Raw genomic sequence first — 27,878 nt, 5'->3', positions numbered from 1 at the left:
TGGCTTCAGATTGGCTCGGCTGACTGTTACAGCCTTGTGGGGAATAAACCAGCAGCTGAAAGATCTTACTCTATTTCTCCTCTCTTTAAAGCTGCATTTTAAATAAAAATAAATCTTTTTCTTCAAAAAAAAAGAAAAGAGTAACAAAAGCCAAAGAGTATTCTAGAATCTGCTAACACATCTACATCTCTACCTTCTCCCTCATAATCTCCCAAATCACTGTCTTTCCTTCTCAAGTATTTTAGACTTCACTATATCCTTGCTCTATTCCAATCCATCTCAAGAAAGGCAGTCCCTAATTTATTGGAACTAAGAAGAAACAGTGGGAAAAATGTCACCATGACAGAGTACTGTAGAGAAATATGTAAATAGTACACAATCTTTTATAGATAATTTACCAATGTAGCAACAATACACTAAAATAAAAACAAAAAAGACAGTGTGGAAGAAACAGACAGAAGTAAACTACCACTACACAGGGTGTTCCAAACTAGACTTCTAAATAGAATTAAAGATGCCTATCTGTTACAAAAGAATGAAAACAAAATTCATGCAACATTCAGTAAGTTCAAATAAGTTAAGCTGTAAATGTCATTAGTTGGCCTGTGTGTGGTTCATACACTGCTTTTCCCATATATAATACATAGACCATATGTACCTTTAGGCCTTGCCAGGATTATGGCACTCTCTAACAGGTGGCCCAATCCAGCGCCTTTCTAGAAAGTGCATATGCTACATTTGTTCCTATTCACTGTGCCAAAGATGTGGATTAAATATAATGCCTAAAAATAAACATTCTGAGGGAAATGTTTGTTCAAAATTGTACACTGCTTAATGTGCACACCAAACAAAGGCTAAATGAATGACTAAAAATAATCCTCCAGTGGGTTATCAGCGGTCAAAAAAGGTGGTTCAGACCTCTGTTGTCTTCACAGAGGGCTTATGGTTGTATTCTTAACTGCTTAATTTCAAGACAGCACATGGGTTAGACAGAACTGTCGCTCACCCCCAGACGGCATTCTCCTTGCTGTAAGAATTAGTTCATAGAACCCAGAAATGAACACATCAGCACATGTATGTCACATCTTTGGTCACACAGTTCACAGAAGGCTCAAGGACTTCTCTGCACACAGTGGGTTATGCCTGCTACTATGGCTGCCAGTCATCCTTCAAGCACAGTGGGAGCTACACTTGAGATGTCTGACAGTGTAGACAGTGGGGCAGATGGGGTCCTCAATCTAACCACTAACATGATGAAACAACTGTCAAACCCTCCATCACTCTTGTCAGTACAGTTATTTACATTTACTGTTTAAAAGTAAGGAATTTAAGAGACAATGTGTTAAAATTTAGATTTCTTGCTTTTAAAAAAAATTTGGCAATAGCCAGACCTAACGCAGTTGGCTGGAGTCGGCAGCTGTATCCCTGTTTAGAAGGATGCTCACCTGCTTGCCAAGAAGTTACCGTGCATACAGTGTTATGGATAACAAGTATGACACTGGCCTTCTCCACTCATTCACACTTCCCTACAGCTCAAGTTTTCTGATCCCTGATACACCCGTTGAACTAACTTAACAAATATTTAGTAAGCTCCTACTATGTGCCAGGTCCTGTTCCTAGCACTGGGGAATACAGTGAGAACACAACAAAGCCCCTGCCTTCAAGGAATTGACCACATTGTAATCAGTGTCCCACAGAAACAAGCAAAGCAGGCAACTTTCAGAAAAATGCTTATAGCTAGAGGTATTCTTCCTCACCATTTCAGTTTATCATTGGCTCCTGATGAAAAGGTTGAACTTTTAATGACTTCACCCATTTCCTCCCGGCAAAAGCTAAAGTTATTGATGGTCCACATGTAGGAGAATTTCACTACCTTGATCTGTTGACAGAAAACCAGGAGGCAATTAAATGCGAAGTGGACAACCTGAAGAAACGGGCTGAAGAAGAGATGAGTACTCCCCCTCCCTCCCACGTGGAGATCCCCACAGGAAGCCAGCATCAGTAGCACAGCAACCAGTCTCAGCTTTTTCTTGCTTTAGGTCCCTTATCCACATTTTAAGAAATCTCACACTGACCAACTGATTTGATCTTTTTTTTTCAGCTTCTCAGAAACAACGGACAGAAAGAGCAAAATGGGGACATCTCCCTCACCCCCTTGGGCCACCCAAAAACACAGAAAAAAGAAAGGTGAAAACAAGGCTGGAAAACCCTGTGTTATAATCATTCCTAAAATGAGCCCCTGCAATGGAGATGCTAATGGCACCACCCAGGATTGCAAATTCCAAACTTGTTCTCCCCAACAGAGGTACTTCACACAGGAGTGTCCATCAAGGAGGATGTAAGCAGATCTAGTACCAAGACTCCTTCTTTCCAACCTTCACTGAAAAACACTAGTCCAAAGCATCCAGATTTCATGTAGAAAACCAAGAAATGAAAGGTAGACAATACACCTTTATCAGTAATTTGGCAGTTGTGTTCCAGAAAATGCAAGAAGCTCAATACAGAAAAGCAATTTCACTCATCCACCAAATCCTCCCAAGATGCAATATAGTCACAGGATAAAATCACAAACTCACCTGTGTGTAGCACCAGCTCTCAGCTACAGGGCCACTCGACATTTCTGCCGGAGGTGGAGGACTTGGAACCCTTGACATCGCCAGTTTGAAGGTTAAACCAAATGTCCAAAGTCAGGAGACAAAGGTCACTGTTCCTGATTCACCTAATAGGATCCAAGACACAAGATGACTTCAGACTATTAGTATGCCACCCTACCATTTGTCTGAACAGACACTGAAAATTTATGTCCTTGAAATATTCTATCCTAATCATTCAATTCCTTTCCTAGCATTCAAGCCCTAACCTAAATGTCATTTTTTTTTTAAGATTTTTTTCATTTTTATTGTAAAATCAGATATGCAGAGAGGAAGATCTTCCATCCAATGATTCACTCCCCAAGTGACAGCAACAGCTGGTGCTGCGCCGATCCGAAGCCAGGAGCCAGGAGCTTCTTCCAGGTCTCCCACGTGGGTGCAGGGTCTCAAGGCTTTGGGCTATCCTCGACTGCTTTCCCAGGCCACAAGCAGGGAGCTGGAAGGGAAGTGGAGCTGCCATGCTTAAAACTGGCGCCCATATGGGATCCCAGCGTGTTCAAGGTGAGGACTTTAGCTGCCAGGCCACGGCGCTGGGCCCTCCCAAATCTACTGATTCTAACATCTTTCTTACATCTCAGATCATTTTAAAATAAGTGTGATACAGCACAATGGGGTGCCCCAGCAGAAAATAAAATCCAATTCAAAAATATTATTTTGCCTTAAGGGCTTTTCTAACTGCCAAAGTGATTAAAAAAAAAATCACTGATGACTTTGGGAGGGGAGAAGGATAAGGAGATACAGGTCAACACCATGCATTCTAGGTGTATAGTATAAATTAGCACTAAAGATCCAGTGTACAACCTGAAGATTATAGCTAACAAAATAGTACTGCATATTAGAAATTTGGCTAAATTTCAGGTGCTCTTACCATATAAATGCACAAAAAGTAACATGTGAGATAACGGGTATGTTCCTTGGGTTGATTATAGCAATCATTTCATATTATACAGCTTATATATATATTTATATGCACTTTTAAGATATGATTTTGCATACCCCTTAAACATAACCAATTTTAAAGACTGGTAAATTTGATTATAGCTTTTAAGCACTACAAACAAAGCTGAAGGACAAACTAGAAAGAAAAAAGCTTGCAATGTACAACAAAGAGATAATTCTTTGACGTACAGACTGTTCCTATGAAATCTCCAAGGGTCAACTACTCTGTAAAACACTGCTTTTGAAAAAACAAACAAGCAAACAAAAATGTAGCAACATTTCACAACAACCAAACTAGGAGTATGGGAAAATGGAAATTCATATTCCAAGGGTGAGACCATGAATTAGTAAGTGTATTTTGGGTAGGAATTTAGCCATCAGTTCACAATTCAATATCTGAAGATGTAGTAATTCTCATTTTAACTGTGTATGTGCCACAACATTTGAGAATGTGATTCTCAAATTTAAATTGCATCACAATCAGTTCAGATTAATTGGCCCTACTCTGAGTTTCTAATTCAGAGATTTGGGATTGATCCAAGAGCTTGTATTTCTAAAAAAGATGTATCTACTTGAAAGTCAGAGTGACAGAAAGGGAAAGCAGACACAGACACACACACACACACACACCTTGCATCCATTGCTTTACTTCATAAATGACTACAACAGGTGTGGCTGGGCCAGGCTAAAGCCAAGAGCAAGAAGCAAGAACCTGATGGAATCTCCCACAGGGGCCCAACCACTTGGGCCATTTCTGTTGCTTTCCCAGGGCATGAGCAGGGAGCTGGACTGGAAATGGAGCAGCTAATACCCAAAGCAGCATTCTGGTACGAGATGCAGACATCGCAAGCAGCAGTCAGTTCTACACGCTGTACTCCAACGACAGTCACCCCGCCCAAAGTGCTCATGATGTGCTGCTGGTCTTGGGAGTCCCATTTTGAGGCTCACTGGCCTACAGGAATTCTGCTCACGGTCCAAGAAGACAAGAGCAATCAATGTGACACCATTTATAGTAGGGAAAAGCTAGAAACAAACTAAAAATCCATTACTGAAGAAACAGATAACTAAATTGTATCATTTCTATGTCATAAAGAACTATATTTCAGTAATGGAAATCAATTAACTCAATCTATAGCACAATGAACATCAAACATAGTGCTAATGAAAAAAGCAAGTTTTGGAATGATGTGTAGCATATTACTTACGTAAATTAAAGGCTTATAGATACATGAAGGCAGTACAAGTGAAAAATTCACCAGTGATCTATTTCATAATAGTGAAGAAGGGAGAAGAAGGAGATTGGGGAAAGAATGGAAGACACTCTCAATTTCTCTTACGTTTCTTTTAAAGTAAGTATAATGGGGCAAAAGTAACAATGCAAGTATCTCTCAGGGTTGACAGGTGTTGGAGTCTGTCATATTCGCTATACTGCTCTTTTTTTTTTTATTGAAACAAATGTTTCTGGATGCACTTTCATGATCCACTGTTTTATGATGTCCAAAATTTCTTTCCTGACCATCTGGTTTGTTTCAGCCACAGTGGACAATACAAAGCTGATGGTGTTGCCTTTTTTGTTTGGTTACTACGAAGTCCAGAGACAAATCTGTGAATCTTATTTCTTAAAACTACAAGCTTGGGGACAGTACTGCAGTGTAACTCCGCCTTTCAAATAAAAATAAATAAATCTTTTAAAACAAGAAGATTTAAACCTTCTTTAAAATGATTAATTTTTATCTGTTTATTTGCTTGTTTTAAAGAATTACACAGAAGGAGAAACAGAGCCAGGGCTTGGCCAGGCCAAAGCCAGGAGCTTTAACCAGGTCTTCCACCTGGCTGGCAGGAGGTTCAAATATTTGGGCTATCTTCTGCTGATTTCCTAGGCCATTAGTAAGGAGCTGGATCAGAAATGAAACAGCTGTGACACAAACTGACACCTATATGGGATGCTGATGCCCAGGCTGAGGTTTAACCTGCAATAAATAAATCTATTTCTTTTTTTTCCCCCTAAAGATTTACTTATTTTTATTTGAAAGGCAGATTTACAGGGATAAGTAGAGACAGAAAGATCTTTCATGTGGGCCTGGTGCATAGGCTACCAGTTCAAGTCCTCACCTTGAATGCACCAGGATCCCATATGGGCACCGGATCTAATCCTGGCAGCCCCACTGCCATCCAGATCCCTGCTTGTGGCCTGGGAAAGCAGTTGAGGACGACCCAAAGCCTTGGGAACCTGTACCTGCATGGGAGACCCAGAGAAGGTTCTGGGCTCCTGGCTTCAGATCAGTGCAGCTCTGGCTGTTGTGGCAGCTTGGGGAGTGAATCAATGGATGGAATTCTCCCTCTCTATATTTCTGACTTTCAAAGCAATAAATAAATAAATAAATAAATAAATAAATAAATAAGACAGAGAAAGGCAGCAAGGAAAGAAAGGAAGGAGGGAGGGAGGGAGAAGGCTGAGCACAATAGCATAGCAGTTAAAGTTCTTGCCTTGAATGCGCCAGGATCCCATACAGGTACCGATTCTAATCCCGGTGGCCCCGCTTCCCATCCAGCTCCCTGCTTGTGGCGTGGGATTGTAGTTGAGGACGGCCCAAACCTTTGGGACCCTGAACCCACATAGGAGACCCAGAAGCAGCTCCTGGCTCCTGGCTCCAGATCGGCGCAGCACCAGCTGTTGCAGCCACTTGGGGAGTGAACCATAGGACTGAAGATCTTCCTGTCTCTCGTCCTCTCTGTATATCTGACTTTCCAATAAAAATAAATAAATCTTTAAAAAATAAAAAAGAAAGAAAGATCTTTCATTCACTGGTTCACTTCCCAAACGGCTGCAATGGCCAGGGCTGAGCTGATCCAAAGCCAGGAACTTCTTCCGGGTCTCCCAGTGGGTGAAAGGTCATAAGGACATGGGTCACTAAAGATATGGGCTGCTTTCCCAGTTCATAAACATTGAGCTGAATTGGAAGGGGAGCAACCGGGATACAAATTGGTGCCCATATGGGATGCTTGCAGGTTAAGGATTGGCTTATTGAGCCACAATGCAGCCTTAATAAATTTTAAACAAAACAAACAAAAAACCTACAAGCTCATTTGTCTGTCTACATGTCACACCTTTTATTTAAATGAATGATTACACATACATTTTGCAAAAGCTCTATTATTTAGAAGTCATTATTCCCTTTGCTATAACTGCTTCAACTGTTTATGTGTTAAGTATTTTTGGAATCTCCCTCAAATTCTTTGTAGAAAAAGGTCTAAGCAATCATTCAATAGTAATTCAACTCAAAAACATTTGCTGACTTCTTTAATTAATGGGAAGAGGGAGACTGGTAAGGTATAGTTGTGCCATCATTGAGTGCTACTAGTAATGAACAGAATAGATGCTGACTGGGAGTCAGAAACACTATCCCACAGGTTTTTACAATCGAAGTATCCCTTGTAATCACAGGTGATGGTAACAAAGTTCTACACAGGGCATGCTAGCCCACTAAGTTAACTGGCCAAGCGCCACACTGGCACCTGGGCCTTGCTGGCTCACGTGATTCACAATTCCATCACAGCATCAAGAAAACAAGCCAAATGTCACTGTGTTCACCTTCAAGGCAGTTTGCATTTGATGGAAAACACATTCTCCCAGAACTGCTTCTATGTCCAGTCACAAATAAATATACTTCTGACACTTCCATAAATGCCATTTACCATTATCGCCAGTTACAACTACTGGCCGGAAAGTTTCAAAATCCCTGCTTTTAGGCAATGTGGCACTGAAGATGAGAATTTTACACGTTAGTTAAAATTTGGCTCTAGAAGTGTGGGTTGCAGGCTCAGCACTACGCCAAGACATCATAAAATACTACTTCCTTCGTTTTAAGTTAAAAAAAGACCTTACATGTATCTAACAATTTACAAGTTCTCTAAGCCCAAGAAAAGGCCTATTTTTGGAAACAAGATACCTTGACTGCTACCACTGAATCTTGGTTCCTTATTAAACCCCGGCCCCCATGCAAAAGAAAATATACAGTTTTGGTTTTGACTATTTTTTCCCCTCATCTTTCTGCTTCCAATGTTTTATTTTTAAAGATTTTTTTCATTTTTATTACAAAGTCAGATATACAGAGAGGAAGACCTTCCGTCCGATGATTCACTCCCCAAGTGAGCCGCAATGGCTGGTGCTGCGCCGATCTGAAGCCGGGAACCAGGAGCTTCTTCCAGGTCTCCCACGCGGGTGCAGGGGCCCAAAGCTTTGGACTGCTTTCCCAGGCCACAAGCAGGGACCTGGATGGGAAGCGGGGCCGCCGGGATTAGAATCGGCGCCTATATGGGATCCCAGCACGTTCAAGGCGAGGACTTTAGCTGCTAGGAAACGCTGCCAGGCCCTTCAATGTTTTGCAGCCAAGTCTTTCATTTCCTTATTTATTTATTTTAGTGTATTCACCTGTCTTCCAGCCCAGCAGCAGCAGAACTAGAGACTTCGTGTCCTGCTCGGAGAAGCTCTAGCCATACAACCTGCTGCAAGGGAGATGGACTAGGAGAGCACGAGTCTGACGAATTTCACTCCTAGAAGGCAGCATGGGAAAAATGTTCATCAGCTACATCACCTCTTTTGTGCTTCATGTCAACTGCTGCAGATGCTCACAATGTTAGCAAACAAGAGGTCTGTCTGTTCGAGGGTCATGCCTTGAGAATCTTTGCAGGAAGACAACCAGAGCTCAAATACATTGTTTCTGGCTTCAAAGGTAAGACTGTCCAAATTCTCTTACTTTCCAGTATACCAAACTTCCTAGTATGTCGACAACACTGAGGCTTATTTTCCAGCCTATTACATGAAATCCCAACCTATGAGTACAGATCATCTTCTGAGTAACATCAAGGTATGTACCTCAGAAGTCTTCTATCAACAGCGGAGATGTCACCAGCTAACAGTTACCAGCGATCTCTAATGCACATCTCCTGGCAGGAGTTATGAGAGCATGCAGTCATCAACCATTCTTGACTAGAGTCAAGTCAATCAACAATTTCTAACTAGAATGTTTAACTGTAAGAGTAAAAAGAAAAAGAAAAAGAATGAATTAATGCTGTTGTGCTGAACAGATACGGCTTTAAACCAATCCTACACTTCTTGCTGCCTTCTTTCACATACATGAAACACTTCTGGTGCCTCCATTACACTTTGAGGCCCTTAATCAGAATATACATTGTTTTTATGGTCTTCATAATCTGGTCTGTAAAAAATATTTTGACGCCTGAAAAACTTATCAGTTTCATCTAAGTTCATTAACATTTTCCCCCATGTATCTCTATAGTGTAATGGTCTAAACAAGACTGAGTATGTCAAACCTTCAACATGAGAACCACTTGTTCTTTTAGAAAAGTGGCATACAAGGCCCAAACTCTTAGCCTGGCACCTCAAAGCCCAGTCCTGCTGGGTATTTCATCCATCTGTCAAGTCTTCATCTGACTGATTATAATTTGCCATCAATTTAATAACAAAAATCAATGACTAATTTAAGGTCAACTCTTTTTTTTTTTTTAATTGGAAAGGCAGATATACAGAGAGGAAGATCTTCCATCCGATGATTCACTCCCCAAGTGACTACAACGGGCCGGTGCTGTGCCATTCCGAAGCCAGGAACCAGGAACCTCTTCCAGGTCTCCCACGCGGGTGCAGGGTCCCAAAGCTTTGGGCCGTTCTCAACTACATTCCCAGGCTACAAGCAGGGAGCTGGATAAAAAGTGGAGCTGCCGGGATTCAGGCAGGGAGCTGGAAGGGAAGCAGGGCTGCCGGGATTAGAACTGGCGCCCATATGGGATCCCGGGCGTGCAAGGCGAGGACCTTAACCACTGCGCCACCGCGCCGGGCCCTGTGTAATCATTTTAAAAGATGTTTATCTCCTGGGGCCTGGTGCGGTGACCTAATGGCTAAAAGTCCTCGCCTTGAACATGCTGAGATTCCATCAGGGCACTGGTTCTAATCCCAGCAGCTCCACTTCCCATCCAGCTCTCTGCTTGTGGCCTGGGAAAGCAGAAGATGGCCTAAGTCCTTGCGATCTTGTACCCTCATAGTAGACCCAGATGAAGCTCCTGGCTTCTGACTGGCTCAACTCTGGCTGTTGTGGCCATTTGGGGAGCGAACCAGCAGAAGATGATCTGTCTGACACTCTTCTCTGTAAATCCGCTGTTTCTAAAAATAATAGATTAATTAAAAAAAAAAAGACCGTAGATACTAGATTGATGAAACTGCTGTTTTATATGCCGTAACTGTGGGAAACTGGCAATTTCATAATGTACAGCATGTGCAAGCCAGAAAAGAACCTGCTAGAGAATAGATAGGGACTCTTTAAAAAAAGTCTATCTCTCTCTTTTTCTTTCTTTCAGTTTAAAGCTTAGCATAGCTTCTGAGTAAGGAAATAATCTTAATGTAACTATTTTAAACCTGAGAGACGTCTGCATTTTCCAAAACAGAAGTTGCCAAAAAGACTGCTGATTAAAGGAAAAAAAAAAAAACAACTATGAAAGACTTGGGCATACTCACTTTTGAGAAACTAATATGACCTAAAAGGAGCTTTGTGTTATTTCTGTTACAGTGTACTCAATCACGTACAGCCCAGCAGGTAAGCGTTTCTCTCATTACTCCAAGGACAGTTGTTACAGGTCACACTGACTTTGTTGCAAGGTTTACATGACTTCTGAATATTTGTTATGAGTAAACTTTCTGCAATTCAACCAAGTCTAACAAAATACTAAATGTACATTTTTTTAAAAGTTGAGAGATACTTCTTAAAATGGAACCAAAGGCACAAAAGAGATCAATCACGAACAGGAAAGGTAGATTTTCTTCACTGTCACCTATCAGATGCATGCTTTGTCAACTTTTACAATACAAAGATGCTGCTTTTGGGCTCAGTGTGATAGGCTAGTGGCTAAAGTCCTCATTCTGCACGCGCTGGGATCCTAAAATGGGTGCTGATTCTTCTCCTGGTTGTTCCACTTCCCATCCAGCTCCTGTTTGTGGCCTGGGAAAGCCTTGGGACCCTGCACCCGTGTGGGAGACCTGGAACAGCCTCCTGGCTCCGGATTGGTTCGGCTCCGGCCGTTGCTGTCACTTGGGGATTAAACCAGTGGATGGATGATCTTTCTCTCTGCCTCGCCTTCTCTCTGCAAATCTGCCTTTCTAATAAAAATAAATGAATCTCTGAAAAACAACAAAAAGATGCTGCATTTTTTCACTTCTTAAATTCTTAAACAGTGTATCTATAGAAGGATTCAGCAATATTAAGTGAATTGAGAGAATAAGAAAAAAGTTAACGGCCTATTAAAAAAATGGGAGCAAAACAACCACTGGGTTACAGAAATGGAAATATCAGTGGGTCTTAAATGTATGAGAAAATGTTCAACTCTCATTCATATGAAGATACATGCAAATTAAACCACACACAGTTTCACCCACTGAATTGGCAAAATCAAAATGTTTGGTAACACTTGCTCAGGGTAAGAACACTTCTGGATGAAGGATAAATTGTTGCAATCCTTGAGAAGGGCAATGTCTCAGAATAGGAAATGTACACACCCTAAGATCAGCACTCCCACTTCCCGGAAATGCACCCCTACTGACAAGTACCAAAGGGACTTTTCTTATCTATTTATTTATTTTTACTGTAAAGGTAGATATACAGAGAGGAGGAGAGACAGAGAGGAAGATCTTCCGTCTGATGATTCACTCCCCAAGTGACAGCAATGGCTGGTGCTGCACCAATCCGTAGCCAGGAGCAACGGACTTCCTTCAAGTCTCCCACATGTGTGCAGGATCCCAAGGCTTTGGGCCTTGACTGCTTTCCCAGGCCACAAGCAGGGAGCTGGATGGGAAGTGGAGCTGCTGAGATTAGAACCAGTGCCCTCATGGGATCCTGATGTGTTCAAGGCAAGGATTTTAGCCGCTAGGCCACCGCACCAGGCCCAAAGGGATTTTTCTGTAGCACCATTTATAAACACTATTTATAAACACAAAAAGGACATAAATTAAAAGCCCCACCACCAGCAATTTTGGATAATGATACAGATATATGATGCAAAAAAATCTGTGTGAAAAAAATTTTTTTAGATCTATTTATTTTTATTGGAAAGGACAGATACACAAGGAGGAGGAGAGATAGAGACGAAGATCTTCCATCTGATAGTTCGTTCCCCTAATGGCCACAACAACTGAAGCTGAGCCGATCCGAAGCCAGGAACCAGGAGCTTCTTCTGGGTCTCCCACATTGGTGTAGCGTCCCAAGGTTTTGGGCCGTCCTCGACTGTTTTCCTAGGCCACAAACAGAGAGCTGGATGGGAAGCAGGGCTGCCGGGGTTAGAACCAGTGACCACATGGGATCCCAGAGCTTTCAAGGCAAGGACTTCAGCCACTATGGTATCGCACCAGGCCCAATAAAATAAATCTTAAAAAAAAAAATGTACAGGACGGCGCGGTGGCGCAAGTGGTTAAGGTCCTCGCCTTGCACGCCCGGGATCCCATATGGGCGCCGGTTCTAATCCCGGCAGCCCTGCTTCCCTTCCAGCTCCCTGCCTGTGGCCCGGGAGAGCAGTTGAGGATGGCCCAAAGCTTTGGGACCCTGCACCCGTGTGGGAGACCCGGAAGAGGCTCCTGGCTTCGGATCAGCATAGCATCGGCTGTTGTGCTCACTTGGGGAGTGAATCATTGGACGGAAGATCTTCCTCTCTGTCTCTCCTCTCTGTATATCCGCCTTTCCAATAAAAAAAAATAATAAAAATAAATCTTTAAAAAAAATGTACATATTGGGAAAAAAAATCTATAGAGCATTTGTGAAAAGCAATGTAACACTAAGGACACTGGTTACTTTCACAGAAGGAAAACAGTACCTGAGTGGAGAATCTGCCTTGTTCTCTTTATTGGTACTTCAACAGCTTGCAATTGTGTGAATTTATCACCTCTTCAAGGAGTAAATAAAAACCTTTAGGAGAACTCCTTCACAAACTTTTCAAGGTGTAAGAAGGCTGGGAAGTCAGACCAGGGAGAGACAGGCAGAGCTTCTCGGTGTCTTCCTGACTGTCAATCAGGCCCACCTCCTCAGAGGGACATGGAAGGACCATCACTCTCCTCCCCTCCACTACAACCCTCCAGCCATTTGGCCTTAAATTTGGCTCTCTGGCCACGTCAGGCCCTTCCCTCAGAGCTTTTCACAGTGACTCTTGTCCTTTAGGTCACCTTCCAAGTGAAGAATCCTCAATGGAGATCGTTCCATGACCACTCCATCTGAAGTAGCCCCCATTTTTAGCCTGCTCCTCACAACACATCACCCGTCTTATTCTCTGCTCTATCACCACTAGCTGAAATGACCTCTTTCCCTGGCCTACTATCTTCCCCATTGGAAGTTACGCCTCCCAAGCAATAGCACTCTCAGTGCCTAGAATGAAATCCTAACGAATAATAAATATATGTTCACGGGCCTGGTGTTAGGGTGTAGCAGGCAAAGCTGACATTAGCATCCTATCCAGATGCTGGTTTGAGTCCCAGCTGATCCACTTCCAATCCAGCTCCCCGCTAATGGCCTGGGAAAAGGCAGTGAAAGGGTCACATGTCTGAGCTCCTGCACCCACATGAAGGAGACCATGAAGAGATTCCCGGGCCCTGGTTTTGGCCAGGCTCAGTCCTGGCTGTTGCTGCCTCCTGGGGAGTGAACCGGAGGGGATAGATTTCTATGTCTCGCCCTTCTTTCTCTTTGCAACTCAGATTTTCAAACAAATAAATCTTTGAAAAATTCTGTTCAATGAAATAACTATATTGAAAAACTAGACTTTCTCTTTTAAGCTCATATTTTTCCTTAATGAGTTTTAAAGTTCACAAAATTTGGAAGTTGAATGAATGAATTCAGGTATAGGAATCTGGGCATACCTTTAAAAACAATAAAACACTTAGAATTCTTAGTTTACTTCACTCCAATTTTAAATATCCTTGAAAACTATACTGTTGGGGCCAGTGTAGGGGTGTAGCGGCTAATCCCTCCACCCTGTGACGCTGGCATCCCATGCGTCCTGGCTGCTTCACTTACAGTTCACATTCCTGCTTATGGGCTAGGAAAGCAGCAGAGGGTGGCCCAAGTCACTGGCCCCTATACCCACATGGGAGACCCAGAAGAAGCTCCTAGCTCTTTGCTTTGGATCAGCTCAGCCTTTTGGGGAGTGAACCAGTAGATGGAAGAAATTTTCTCTCTCCCTTTCTCTCTGTAAAAATCTGCCTTTCAGATAAAAATAAATAAATCTGTTTAAAAAATACACTCTACACTCTTCTCTGATTTTTAGAAAAAAAATCTATTTTTATTTAAGAAACCTTGGAAGAGAAGGGAAACTCAAAAGGGGTATGGGGGAGTTCCTGACAAGACGAAGTGAGAGAAGCATACTTCCTGGTATAAGCCAACTATGGGTACAGAAAGTACCACTACAGTAGCTGCCAGGAACCAGGCTATACCTCTAAGTTATTTCAAGTTAAATTCTGTACCAAAAAAAATTCCAAAACACCAACAGTAAACTGAGGCAGATTCTTAGAATTTACTAATTTGATTTTCAATTTTCGTATTGACATGGGGTTTGAATCCGTTAAAATTAACACATGGAGAAAGATAATCATCACCTATTATTAATAAGCATTCAAAAATGTAGATGTATATTAAAAATAAGCCTAGATACTAACTAAGACACAAACATACAGAACACATTTCTGACATAGCTGATATTTGTCTAAGAACTGAATTGCTCTCACAACTGTCATACATAAGGACAATTCACTTATATTACACGTGCAAGTCACTACCTTTAAGATCTTCCTGGTTACGGATATTTCTTAGGTAAATGTTGATGCTGAAATGAATATGAAGTTTAGATATGCTTTTGCACATACACAGGCTCTTTTCTCCTCTTCAATACAAGGAGAAAATACAGAGAATAGTAATACACAGAATTTTATAGAAATAGCCTGGCTAGTGAAGCTCATCCCACAAAGTTGAGCTGAAGATGAAGAAGAAAGTACATCTGGTAGAACAGCATACTGCTCCCCCTGCCTGCCAAGCCTCACTGTGTGCTGCCTATTTACTGCCCAACTGCCCTTCTTACAGGTTATAAATACAAACTGTCCTTATTCCCAAGGGGACCTTTGTAGCTAGCTCAAAGGTTAAAATATGGAATAATTCTTACTGTGGATGCATTTTTTTTTTTTAGTTAGCAAAACTATTAAAGAGCAGAAAAAATTACTGCCAGTTTAAATTAACTCAGAAATCATCTCTTCCCCTAAAAACTGTCCATTCTGTAAATTATTGCTGCAGACATCTTGGCATGCTTCTTTACCCCAAAGATAGGCCTGGGAAGAAGGGGATGCATCTCTGCTCCTGAAGCAAACATCCATGCTGCAGAGGGGCAGACGCCACCAGGTCACCTGCCAGGACTGTAACTCAGGTCTCCTACATTGTTTTTGTCTTGTTTTCTAACTGAGGCACAAGTGACTGCTAAGCTAAACACATTCTCATAGTAACATCAGAGGAAAAGACTGTCCAGTTGGATGGAGGGCCCGGCAAAATCAACCTGGCTGTAACAAGCACAGGTGTCAGAAGGTCTCTGCTAACTCCATCAGGTGATAGCGCTGCTGCTGCTGCTGTTAATTACAGAGCCCCTGCTAGGAAGAGACACTCCTACAGCTGCTTAAAAAAAAGAAAAAAAGAAAAGGAAAGAAAACAAAAAAGGCAGACAGGGTTCATCAGATTAAGCTTCTTCACACAACACTTTCAAAACCCATCACTTGGGAGAAGTCTGAGAAAGAGCTGCATTAATCCAAACCAGGAAACAAATGTGATTATGAAGGGGCTATTTCACCTCAAAGTGGATCTCAGTTCCAAAAGAAAACATCCTTAGGAATGAATTTAGAAAGGCAAAGCCAAACAATCAGCAACCTCTTCTGTCTCACAAATTAGAATCATATGTTGATGCCACTGGATAGCTCCGGCTCAAATCTCTAGGGCCTCAAAGAGAAAACTTGGGAAAGATGAAGATGTTAACACATCCCACATGCTATCAAACATTTCTCATCAAGGTTGAGAAAAATCTACTTAAGAGAAATGAGCTGGAAAAGAATCTAAAAAGGAAGGAAGAGGAAGAAGAGGGGAGACACTATGTTAAGATTCTATTTGTGTATAGTCAATACACCCAAAGCTATTTTGAGAGTTGAGAAGCTATGGTCTTCCACCCACTCATTTATGATTATGAAGAACCTTATGAAATGTAAACAGTAAACAATATCTAAGCCATGTCCAGTCTAAGGAATTCAAATACAGAACAGTCGTTTCTAGAAACAAACAGAAGAGGCTGCTTAACCCCACAAGATCCTTGGGCCTTGTAGCAGCCAAATGCATGGTGATAGTGGTGAGGGAGGGTTGAATTTCTTTTCAGCTGTTACACTTCAGTTAATTAAGCTTTATCAGAACAGTTTTTGCAAACAACTGTCTAGCCAGAGAAGGGCCCAAGGAATGAAATTCAAAGGAGAAAATCTAAATGAGTCTGAAGGTATACAATCTGGAATAAGTTCATTAACCTGAATATTGAAAAGGCCTGCCTGCCTGCGAGAATCTGAACTACAACAAAGGCAACCAGTTAGGTTAAATGTTAACTACTGCTATCAGTATTCCTAGGAGAGGCCTCTTCATGGAAGCACCCACACCTCGCCCTGCCAGAGACAGATGGAGGTGCATGGATGCTCTGCTCTCCTGTATGGTCTGACCTCAAGAAACCTGCCTAAACCCAACCTGGAAACCACCTGCAGCAAGTAAACTCCCTCTTCTCCCCAATCGCTGTCCTTCTAAAGCTTTTAAAAGTAAGTTAACTTCTAGGCCCAGAGTGGTAGTCTAGCGGCTGGAGTCCTCACCTTACATGCACTGGGATCCCATATGGGTGCCGGTTCTAATCCCGGCAGCCCCACTTCCCATCCAGCTCCCTGCTTGTGACCTGGGAAAGCAGTCTAGGACGGCCCAAGGCCTTGGGACTCTGTACTCGTGTGGGAGACCTGGAAGAGGCTCCGGCCTCCTGGCTTCGGATCGGCTCAACTCTGGCCGTTACAGTCACTTGGGGAGTGAATCATCAGACGGAAGATTTTCCTCTCTGTCTCTCCTCCTCTTTGTATATCTGCCTTTCCAATAAAAATAAAATAAATCTTAAAAAAAAAAAAAGTCAGCTTCTATGTTGAGGTTTAAGTAAACTAACTGGAACAAAGGATGGAGGAAGTTCTCAAATTTAAATGTTCATTCCAAAATTCATGACTCAAGGAAAAGTAAAACTACACAGGCAAACAAAACAGGAAAGTTAGACAGAATGTCTGTTTTAACAGACTTTCCTGGCTCCTGACAATCTGTGTCAGGACTTAAATAACTAAATGTACTTATACCTATTTTACCCAAAAAACTCGAGAAGCATTTAAAGCAAACATCTTATACTATAAAGTATAAGATGGTAACTTTTAAAATGGTAGAAAAAATGTTTAAAAGATTTGATGTAAACATTAAAAAAATTTATTTGAGAGGTAGAAAGAGTGTGAGTTTCCCATCTGGAGACATTTTGCAGATGTCTCCAACGGCCAGGGTTGGGCCTGGGCCAGCCAGGAGTGCAGTCCAGGGCTCCCAGCGGGTGGCTGGATTCCGATTACTGGAGCCCCAACTGCTGCCTCCCCAGGACTGTTTGGGCGGGAAGCCAGAGTCAGAGCTGGAGACCAGTACTGAATCCAGGAACACCAGTAGCTTTACTGCTTAAAGAGCCTGTCCTACATTCTGTTCAGCTGCCCATAGAGAGATGAGCTATAATGTGCAAGACACTCATGCAATCTGGTCAAAATTAAACTCCTTTTATAGAATAAGATGAAGTGAAGTGACCTGCTTTAAATGTTTTGTTTTGTTTTAATAAATTGTAACTACCCTAAAGATCTTGTCCATGGAGAAAATATTACTACTCTTAAAGTCCTCATACCATGCATTATCACCCAATGAGTCCAAGTCTGAATCCAAAAAGAACAGTCTGGTTTACATTAGTAAGGTTTTTTAAAATTTATTTATCTGAAAGGCAGAATGTTGGAGAAATCTTCCATCTGATGAAGCCAGGAGCCAGCCACTCCAAAAAGGCCTCCCACATGGTGACAGGGGCCCAAGTACCTGAGCCCTCCTTCTGCTGCACTCCCAGGCACATTAAGCAAAAAGCTGGATTCTAAGTGCAACAACCAGTGCTCAAACCAGCATTCACATGAGGTCGGTGTCCTGAATGGTGGCTTAACACACTGTACCTCAATACTGACAAGAGGCTCTAACAACATTTAGAGTAAAAAGTTTTTTGAATCACTTTTCAAAGATTTTTTTAGCATGATTTGTAATATCCATTTTTTAAAATTTATATTCTTGCCTTATATAATTTATCATTTGTACTAAAATGAAAGAGATTACACTCAAAACATACATTTTTAAAAGTCATGGTAAATATTTTTATATATCTCATTCTGGCTTTTTTAAAAAAATTAAGCCATATTTAGGGGCTGGTACAACGGCTCAACTGGCTAATCCTCTGCCCAAACTCCAGCATCCCATGTGGGCACCAGTTGTGTCCCAGCTGCTTCACTTCCCATCCATGTCACAGCTTGTGGCCTGAGAAAGCAGAAGATGTTTCACATCCTTGGCACCCTGCACCCATGGAGGAGACAGAAAGGAAGATGCTGGCTCCTGGCTTCAGATCGGCTCAGCTCCAGTTGTTGTGGTCATCTGGAATGAACCAGATAATGGAAGAGCTTTCTCTGTTTCTCCTTCTCTCTGTAAACTTGCCTTTTAAATAAAAATAAGTCTTACATAAATAAATCTTAAAACTGTAAAAACTCACCAAAATCAAGTCAGTAGGAAAACTCTAATTTGTCTTCTCTTAACAGGAAACCTCTGTTGGAAATAGAGAGGATGAATCAGACTTAGATTCTGAACCTCACACAAGTATTTACTTAGTTTGGCTATTATTTTAAAAGGGAAAAAAAACAGGTGATACAGCTGCAAAGAAACGCCTAGTAAAAAATATTTACTAGTTAAAATTGCCATTCCTCAACGAAATACTAGACAAATGGAGACTCTATCATGGACCATGTCAATCAGTGGATTCTTCAACAGTCTCATCGTGTCTGGAGTGGCGAGACTGGCAGTGATTCATAACTGGTGAACTATCAAAACCACTTGAGCAAGGATCTCAGAGCATGCCCTACATCCGGGACCTGGGGTGGGTGGGAGACTGGGTGGGGCTTCTCCCTCAATATTCCCTCAGATATATGAAGGAAACAATAGGGAAATAGTGGTCTTACCCACTTTCCTATAGCCCTTGTACTTTTTTACCCTAATTAATAATGTAAAGATTGCCAAAAATATAATTTTAAAAATTGCCATTCTTATAGCTTGACACTAGCTCTGAGTGCATTATTTTTCAGTCATCTCTAAATGATAATTAACAATGAAAATCAGAAAACCCAAGCAAGTTCTTCTAATAATTAGACTTATTAGCACAGCAAAAACAATGCTGCTTTACCTCATTCCAAGATTTAAAAGAGATGGGTGATTACTTTTGCCAGCTCATTAGGGAGCTGGCAATCTTGAATTACCATTAAGTTTTTTATGTAAAATGCCCCTTTAATAGCATATCAAGATTTTGTGGGTCTGGCGCAATGGCTTATGGCTAATCTCCCACCTTCAAGGCTGGTATTCAATATGGGTGCTGGTTTGTGTCCTGGCTGCTCCACTTCCCTTTCAGCTTTCTGCTTGTGGCCTGGAAAAGCAGTAGAGGATGGCCCAAAGCCTTGGGACCCTGCATCTGCTTAGGAGACCTGGAAGAAGCTCCTGGTTCCTGGTTTCAGATTGCCTCTGCTCTATCGCGGCCATTGGGGAGTGAACCAGTGGATGCAAGATTTTTCTGTCTCCTCCTCTCTGTAAATCTGCTTTTCCAATAAAAAAAATAAAGCTTAAAAACAAGAGCAACAACAACAACAAAGAAGATGCAGCAGTTTCCCTATAAAATACAGAGCCTAGAGAAAGTCCTTCCTATCTATCTGCACACATGAACAGCAATGCTCACGGCAGCACTGTTCCTAATGGGCAACAAGCAGAAATGATCCAAGTGGACTCATAAATTGTGGCACATTATATTCCAAAAACAGAATGCTATGTGACAATGAAAAGAAGCATGGTTTTTCTGTACTGACATGATGAAAGACACAAAAGATCATGTACTTTATTATTCCATTTACAAAATTTTCAGACAAAATTATGTTGATTTGGAATGAATGAGGGATAAACTCATACAGAAAGATAAGGCACTGATGCTCACTAAAGTCAGAGGAGAGGCTGCCCCTGGGCAGTGTGGTCTGTGTGAGTTACAACCCAGGAAGGAGACACAACAAGCTGCTTCTGGGTGCTGGACGTCTAGGTTGCCCTGACGGTTACACAGATAATTGCTTTATAATTAATCCTCAAACCATATGGTGACATTTTCCTGTCTCATACTGAACACGCTCAAAGTATATATTATTTAAATAACTCATGGAGTTGATTACCTGACTATCCCTCCAAGTCTAAGGGTGAATATGATATCTTGCAGAGACTATCCATCTGAATTCTTTTTCAAAGAATTCAGAATGAGAATTTACTAATAAATCGGGGTCACCTGGGAACGAACACTGACAGACAGGACTTCCTATTGTCCTTTTTTTCTCTGAATTTAAATGCTACACACAAGGTCTGTACCTCAGGGAATTTTCAGGACTGACATTAAGATTTAATTTACCTGTGACTCCTCACCAAGAGTCATTAGTTAAAACCCTAATTATTACAAGTAACAAACGCTTCTGAAAAAGCACAGCCAGAACGCAAGCCTAGCAGAGCTAGGCTAGCCTAATGTGCCTCGGATGACCCTCCAGCAAGGCGTCACACTGAGTACCAGCAGCAGGGAGTACAATGCACAAAAGGGCTGCGCACAGGCTGTACCCCACCCTCCCCGAAACCTCCGTTTCAGTTCCAGCCGAGCCAGCTGCGCGGCCCTTGGCCCTTCTTTCTTGTGGCTGTTCACAAAGAAGAGGCCAGGGCGCCTCAGGCTCTGCACTCCTCTCCGTCTGGGTGACTGTACCTTTAGATATCCGCAGGGTTCCTCCTCTCCCTCGCTGTGTCTGGGTCTTTCCTTAATTGTCACCATCTCTGTGAGGCCTCCCCTGACACCCTTAAAAATGTAAGCCTCTCCCCTCATTTTTTTTTTCTGAAGCACATACCATATTGTATTTTTTACGACCTGTCTCTTCTAAGGGGAAAATAAGCTCCACGAAGGCAGATTCCTGTCTGCTTGGTTGCTGTAGCCAGACACTGTCTGGCACAAGGAAGGCCAGAAAACAAATATTTACTGAATAACTGATTGGAGTAATCTTTCCTTTTGGATCTTTATCCTTGAAAGCTTAGACAGCAACTCTACAAGTCTAACGTCGGAATGTCTCCCTCTCTGTATGTCAAATTCACAAAGTTTATTCTACCAACAAGTTTCAAGTTTATGCTCTTATTAATATGCGTCACAGATAAGACTTCTAAGAAGCTGATACAAACATAATTACATTTTCCCTAACAAATGTGCAGTATCTGTTTTTAATAACAATGCTGCTGGCACAAAGAGACACAAACCCTCGAGGACGTTGGAGCTGTGTAAACTTGCTTAAGTATTATGTGAGATCCACTGGAGGCTGAAGGCCTGCTTCCTTGATGCTTCTTGTCATTTTTAAGTTTGTAAAAAATGAGCATGTTTTACTTTTACAGTAGAAAGAAAGGCTTTTTAGAGAAAGAATTATGCAAACAAAATACAATTTCCACAAGAAAGTTCTGAATTATATTTTGACTCCCACAGAAGCAATAAAGGCTTCTGTTATGTACCCAGATGAAATAACCCAAGAGGGTGACTACAGCTAAGGAAAAAATAATACTTCTGACTTAGGGACTAAAAAAAAGTCTTACAACAGCATTTCCAGAGAAGAAGGGAAAACAAAATTCTATCATGATGGTGTCCAGATAAAGACAATTTTTTTCCAAAGAATGATTTAAGATAGGAACATTTCTCCATGGCATAAAATGTGAGGCTGATATGACACCGAGCAGGTAACCAATTCATTCAAATTCACTGATAACAATAGCACAAGGAAGATAATCTGCTAGACAAAACTGCCTGCAGGGTGGCACGACAGAGACTTCTGAACATAAGATGTTTCCACTTGAAAAAGAGAATTTCTTTTTTATTTGAAGAGACACAGAGACAGAGAAATCTCATCTGTGAGTTCCACTCTCCAAATAGCCACAGCAGTAGGTATAGACCAGGCTTCATCCTAACTTCAACCTGTTCTCCCACACGAGTACAAGGACAAAAGTACATGGGCCATCATCCAAAACTTCCCCAGGCTCAGCAGTGTACTGGACCAGAAATAGGTGGTCAATATTTGAGTTAGGGCCATATGATACAGGATGCTGGCACCACAGTTAGCAGGTTAACCCAATAGGGCACAACACTGGTGCCTACCATCAACCCCCTCAGGCACACACTGTGCTTTTATACTTTGGATGGAATACCTAATCCACATGAAAATCAAGTACTCCCAGATCCAAAGGTAACTTTCTAACCCTCACAGTTCTTACAACCTGAATCATATACTAGTAAGAGATCTGAAAAAAAAAAAAATTATCCAGGGATCTGATATTCTAGTTGTATTTACTGTATTGATTTCTAATTTAAAGTCTTACTGGACTTTTTAAAAATCCTCAGTATAAAAATTCTGAAGTTCTTAAAGATAGTTCACATGTTTGTGAGACAGGTTGCTGCCCAAACTGGTTGTTAAGGAAGGAAGTCAGAGGCAAACACTCGCAGCAGGCAGAGTATGCCATTAGACGAGTAACAGTTTTCATGTGTAACACTTTAGGATTGCAAGCGCTCAAAGTTCTGTCTGAGATCCAGGTTTAAAAGGGGAAAGGCACAGTGCAGAAAAGTTAAAAATACACTCAACCTCACCCTAAGAATAAAGTACACTAAAATATCCAGAAAGAAAATTAACAAATTAAAACAATTGGTTTTTGAAATATATGGCTGCTAACCAAATTTACTTATGTGTGTGTGTGTGTGTGTGTGTGTGTAATAGCTTTGATTATCAAGGCAAGTGTATATTTTAAAAATGTTTCCTTGGCTAAGAATGCTCCCAGGAACTCTTCCATAAATATCAGCTAAGTCTGAGCCACACTGCACTTATAAGGTAACACAAAACTTGCCTTGGATGGCACATCACTGCAGCCCCACATTTAGAGGGTGGAAAGTATTCTGGGAGTTAAAAAGCAGAACAAAAAAACTTAGGAGGTAGAAAAGAGATTAATACTTACTGGAGTTTATGAAAAACAGCTATTGGATATGAGACAATAAAAACACAAAATATTAAAATGTAGAGTTGCGAAATATATCAGATTCCAAGAAGAATCAACAAGCAAAGAATTTTCAGCCTCTTGCCCTGGCTTAAAAAAAAAAAAGATCAGTGTTCTAAATTATGAAATGTTTTCCCTCATCCTTCTCTCTACCTCAAATAGTGGCGGTAAATACCAAAGTGTTAGACCAAGTGAGAGAATTAATGAGATATTTACAGCATAATCAAACTCCTGGAGGAGTTGGGGGAAGAAGAAAGCCAGAAGGGATATAAATGAGGTTGTTCACTGGAGTTCTACCACTAACAACCAAAAAAAAAAGCAAACAAAATTTAAATATAATCACACAATGAAGTAAAAATAAAAGAGCTTAAATGGGAGACCTCCTAGATTGGATGCAGCAATATAGACAGTGGTCTAGGAAAAGAGAATAAATGAAAACAGTGACTGCTGTAGAAGTCATGCATATCTAAACATATAAACTCACATACATATAAAATGTGTTAATAAAAATCAAGCAGAGAAAGGAATGTATTTACAGCTACACAGGTGCATCTACATACGCTGGAACAGGACACACACTAACTCATGGTGTAAGCTGTTTCTGTGGAGCCAGGATGGGAACACAAGTGATAAAGTGAACACAGAAGACATCAACTGTCAGTGATTTCTCTCTTTGGAAGCTGTTAAAATCAGTGAATTCAGAAAAAAACCAGTCAATTTAAGAAACTTGAAGCAGTAATATCAACAGAGCAATCTCTGAAATAGACAATAACATAGCCTTTGTGAAGCCAATGAGAATTCAGCTGAGATTGTCTCGCCAGAGTAAACCCTCTGTTGGCAGCGTTCTGCCCAGGGATGATGGACACTGCGCAGCCCTGGAGTCACTCAGGCAGACGGGCAGAGGCTGTCCTCATGGACTTCAGGAAGAAAGCACCTCTGCCAAAAAAATGCCACTCATACTAACGCGACCTATCTTCATAGAACTCAATCCTTAGAAGGAACAAACACCATCCCATTGCTCCCCCCATACTAACAATGTTCTTCTTTTCCTTAATCCTTAATTATTTCTTTTTAAAGATTTATTTATTTCTGTTACAAAGTCAGATATACAGAGAGGAGGAGAGACAGAGAGGAAGATCTTCCATCTGATGATTCACTCCCCGAGTGACTGTAACGGCCGGTGCTGCGCCGATCCGAAGCCGGGAACCAGGAACCTCTTCTGGGTCTCCCACACAAGTGCAGGGTCCCAAAGCTTTGGGCCATCCTCGATTGCTTTCCCAGGCCACAAGCAGGGAGCTGGATGGGAAGTGGAGCTGCCGGGATTAGAACCAGCGCCCATATGGGATCCTGGCGCGTGCAAGGCGAGGACTTTAGCCACTAGACCACGCCGCTGGGCCCCAATCATAAATTATTTTTAAAAGACAAATAAATCCTTCCCTTTCAAATCACCTCAAATTTTGGCATCTGCAAACATCTGAGATTTCTTCTCTCTCCCTTGAAATGATTTAAGGCTTTTTCCTCCTCTTTTCAGTAGAGAATAATTTCCTCCCTTTCCTGTTCCATTCTCAACTTCATTTTTTCCTCTCATTCTCTATCAGATCATTGCCTGGTTCAAATGTCAGTAAGATTCTGGACATGTTCTTTTCACTTATTAAAGGAAAGGATGTTTCCAAATAAAACAACCCCCACTCCACCCAGCCCAAAGGTCAGATTAGAGGGAGAACATTTAAAAAGCAAAAAATACTAACCACATATTTGCAGTTTTTCATTTGGGCACTATGGCTAGGAATTCAGTTCTAATTTCCAAGTAAGAAAGCAAAATCAAATGGATTTGTACAGCGTGTATTCTTTGTGGTACCGGGTTTATCCATGGTCCTCAGGTTCACAAAGTGCTCTGGTTAAGAACCACAGGCTCTTAGGACAGGTTGAGACTTGAGTACTACAGGCTAATGGACATTGTAATGTCAAGAGTCCCAGAAGAGGGACAGTCTGTGCACTCCCGCCCATCCTCACTGGCTTTAAGAGGCCAGCCAAGGCTTCAGGCTGTACGACCACCCCTTCTACAGCAGCCCTGCAGTTCACACTTCACAGTTTTCAAGGGGCTCGGACATTCATGATTCTGTTTGGATTTTAACAGCTCTGGGAAGCATGCAGAGCAAGTTTTCACAAATAAGGCAACAACTCAGAGGTCCCCATTTGTTATGGTCACGTGGTGATGGTGATGATGATGGTGATTAAGGGGCTTGAGTTCAGACCAGGTCTTTAACTCCTAAGTCAATACTTGGTAGTTCCTTTAGCTCAGTGCTACTTAGGTCAGGCATGGTCTTTCATTCAACATGTAGGTACTGGAAAAAATATCTCAGAGAAAAGACATTTTCATACTCTTTCGATGTAGACAGATTTGCTCTTGTGTTCTAATGAATTCTGAGCAACAGACAGAAAATCACTGATGGATTCCTAACTACCTCTCTAGTACTGGACATGACAAACAAAATCCTATGTCCTAACTTTTGTTAAGATTAGTTTATTTTTATTTGTTTGAAAGGCAGAATTACAGAGAGAAAAAGAGAGAGACACAGAGAGAGAAGAGGCACAGAAATCTTCCACTCCCAAATGGGCCCAATAACCAGAGTTGAGCCAATTCAAAGCCAGGAGCTTCTTCTAGGTCTCCCACAATTGTACATGTTCCATCCTCTGCAGCTTTCCCAAGAACATCAGCAGGGAGATGGATTGAAGTGGAGCACCCAGGACTTCAATAAGCACTTATATGGGATGCCAGCAACCCAGATAGTGGCTTTACATACCATACCACAGCTGTGGCTTTGTCCTAATTCTTTTAGAAAGACTTTTCATGCTTTGGAACTGATTCATCAAATTCCTTCAATATGTATCTACAATTCTAATATGCCATGAAAATTTTTCTCATCTGAGTTTATTTTTTTATGCGATTTATTTATTTTTATTACAAAGTCAGATATACAGAGAGGAGGAGAGACAAAGAGAAAGATCTTCCGTCCAATGATTCACTCCCCAAGTGACTGTAACGGCTGATGCTATGCCGATCCAAAGCCAGGATCTAGGAACTTCTTTCCAGGTCTCCCATGCGGGTGCAGGATCCCAAAGCTTTGGGCTGTCCTCGACTGCTTTCCCAGGCCACAAGCAGGGAGTTGGATGGGAAGTGGAGCTGCCAGGATTAGAACCGGCGCCCATATGGGATCCTGGCGCGTTCAAGGTGAGGACTTTAGCTGCTAGGCCACACCACCAGGCCCTCAACTGAGTTTCTAAGAAATCATAGTCTTTCCCCCTAGAGCTCTTTCCTTTGCCACAAGTTACAGAATTCAAAAGCACAATTTTGACCATTCCTTAATTATACTCATTGGGGATATTTAATGTGACTAAAATACTGTTACCATCTTCAACTCAACTATTCAAACCAAAAACCTTAGCTTTTCCTATCCCATCTACCAGCAAATGCTATCAGCTGTCAAATATTCCATACCATCCAAATCTGTATCTCAGCTAAACAGTGTTATTTAACTGGTGCTTCCTCCAAATTCTTTAGCCCAATCTATTCACACAACAGTAATATTGAGCCTTTAAAATGTAAATCAGGTCATTGTACCCAGAGCATCCTGTATTGTGCTTTGCACTTCTTGCAGAAGATGCATCAAAAAGAGTTTAGTGAATAAAGGAATTAATAAAAAGAATTCTATGGGCCTGACACAATGGCTCAGTGGCTAAAGCCTTTCCCTTCACGTGCCAGGATCCCATATGGGAACTAGTTCTTGACCTGGCTGCTCCACTTCCCATCCAACTCCATGCTTGTGGCCTGGGAAAGCAGAGGAGGGATGGTCCAAAGCCTTGGGACTCTGCACCCTCGTGGGAGACCCAGAAGCTGCTTCTAGCTTTGGAACAGGTCAACTCTCGCCATGGCCACCTGAGGAGTGAACCAGTAGATAGAAGAACTTTTGTGTTTCTTCCTCTCTCTGTAAATCTGCCTTTTCAATAAAAATAAATGAATTTCAAGTAACAGAAAAGAATTCTAGAGACATAGAATAACTTAATACTACCCTGTCATGATCAAGAAGCTGAACCCCAAAGCAGCTTAGCAACATACCCAATATGATACATTACAGACAGTGGGCAGCAGCAGAGCTGACAGCAGAACCCAGGCTATCACATTCTTTCCTCAGTTATGTTAGGGAAAGCAGATGTTAGTATCAAGAATTTCAATGTAGTAAATGAAAAATAATGCACTAGTAACAACAACAATAACAACAAGACTCTAATTAAGACACTGGGCTCCATGACAATAAACTGAAATGAAGCGAGAAAGATACCAGTGAGGCACTACAGTTACCATTACTTAGAGCCCAAATGGACCAACCAAACTCTTGCCATTATCACAAAGGATGTTAGGAACAAACCAGAAAACACATGTAGTATTGACATCCCCCAAGCTAGTGTTCCAGTCCTAGCTAATGCAACTGTTCAAATCAAGTCTACTGTCAAGCTACCTAATTCCACTGCTCAGTCTATATCCACAACAAATTAATTAAAGTGGCTACACAAACTGTTTCCCTCCCTAAGGATACAAGGTTACACTGATAAATCTGCAATTCTATTTGTTCTTAGTCCTTACAACCTTTTCTTCCTTTGAATTTCAGCAACCCTTTACTGATTAAAACAGCACAGACAGTAATTTGATTCAAATGCAAGATGTGAAAAGGCTTCTTATTTCCTGAAAACTCTTTCCTTCAAAGCAAATATTCATCCTATCAGCCTAATCAAGTGATTATCAAGT

At 41.5% G+C, this 27,878-nt stretch overlaps 1 protein-coding gene across 5 annotated transcripts in view; it reads right to left on the bottom strand.

Moving 5' to 3' along the window:
- Positions 1 to 27,878, bottom strand: part of LOC121170344 (speckle type BTB/POZ protein) — a 74,601-nt gene that overhangs the window by 18,152 nt on the left and 28,571 nt on the right. For 2 of the 5 annotated variants that reach the window (XM_041001447.1, XM_041001450.1), the window contains exons 2-4: positions 18,492 to 18,544; positions 2,577 to 2,719; positions 1,758 to 1,879 (exon numbers count right to left, since the gene is read on the bottom strand). In XM_041001447.1, the coding sequence (XP_040857381.1) occupies positions 1,758 to 1,879; positions 2,577 to 2,654 (200 nt within the window). In that variant the 5' untranslated portion in view covers positions 2,655 to 2,719; positions 18,492 to 18,544. Of the gene's footprint in view, positions 1 to 1,757; positions 1,880 to 2,576; positions 2,720 to 8,022; positions 8,145 to 18,491; positions 18,545 to 27,878 lie in introns of those variants that run through there. The other 3 variants (XM_041001449.1, XM_041001448.1, XM_041001451.1) reach the window with 3 other exon arrangements.

This window comes from Ochotona curzoniae, unplaced genomic scaffold (genome assembly GCF_017591425.1).
Source record: "Ochotona curzoniae isolate NIBS_2020 unplaced genomic scaffold, NIBS_Ocur_1.0 scaffold_2453, whole genome shotgun sequence".
NCBI classification, from domain to species: domain Eukaryota; kingdom Metazoa; phylum Chordata; class Mammalia; order Lagomorpha; family Ochotonidae; genus Ochotona; species Ochotona curzoniae.
Note: the sequence above shows the minus strand (reverse complement) of the source record. Positions and strands in the feature narration are given on the sequence as shown.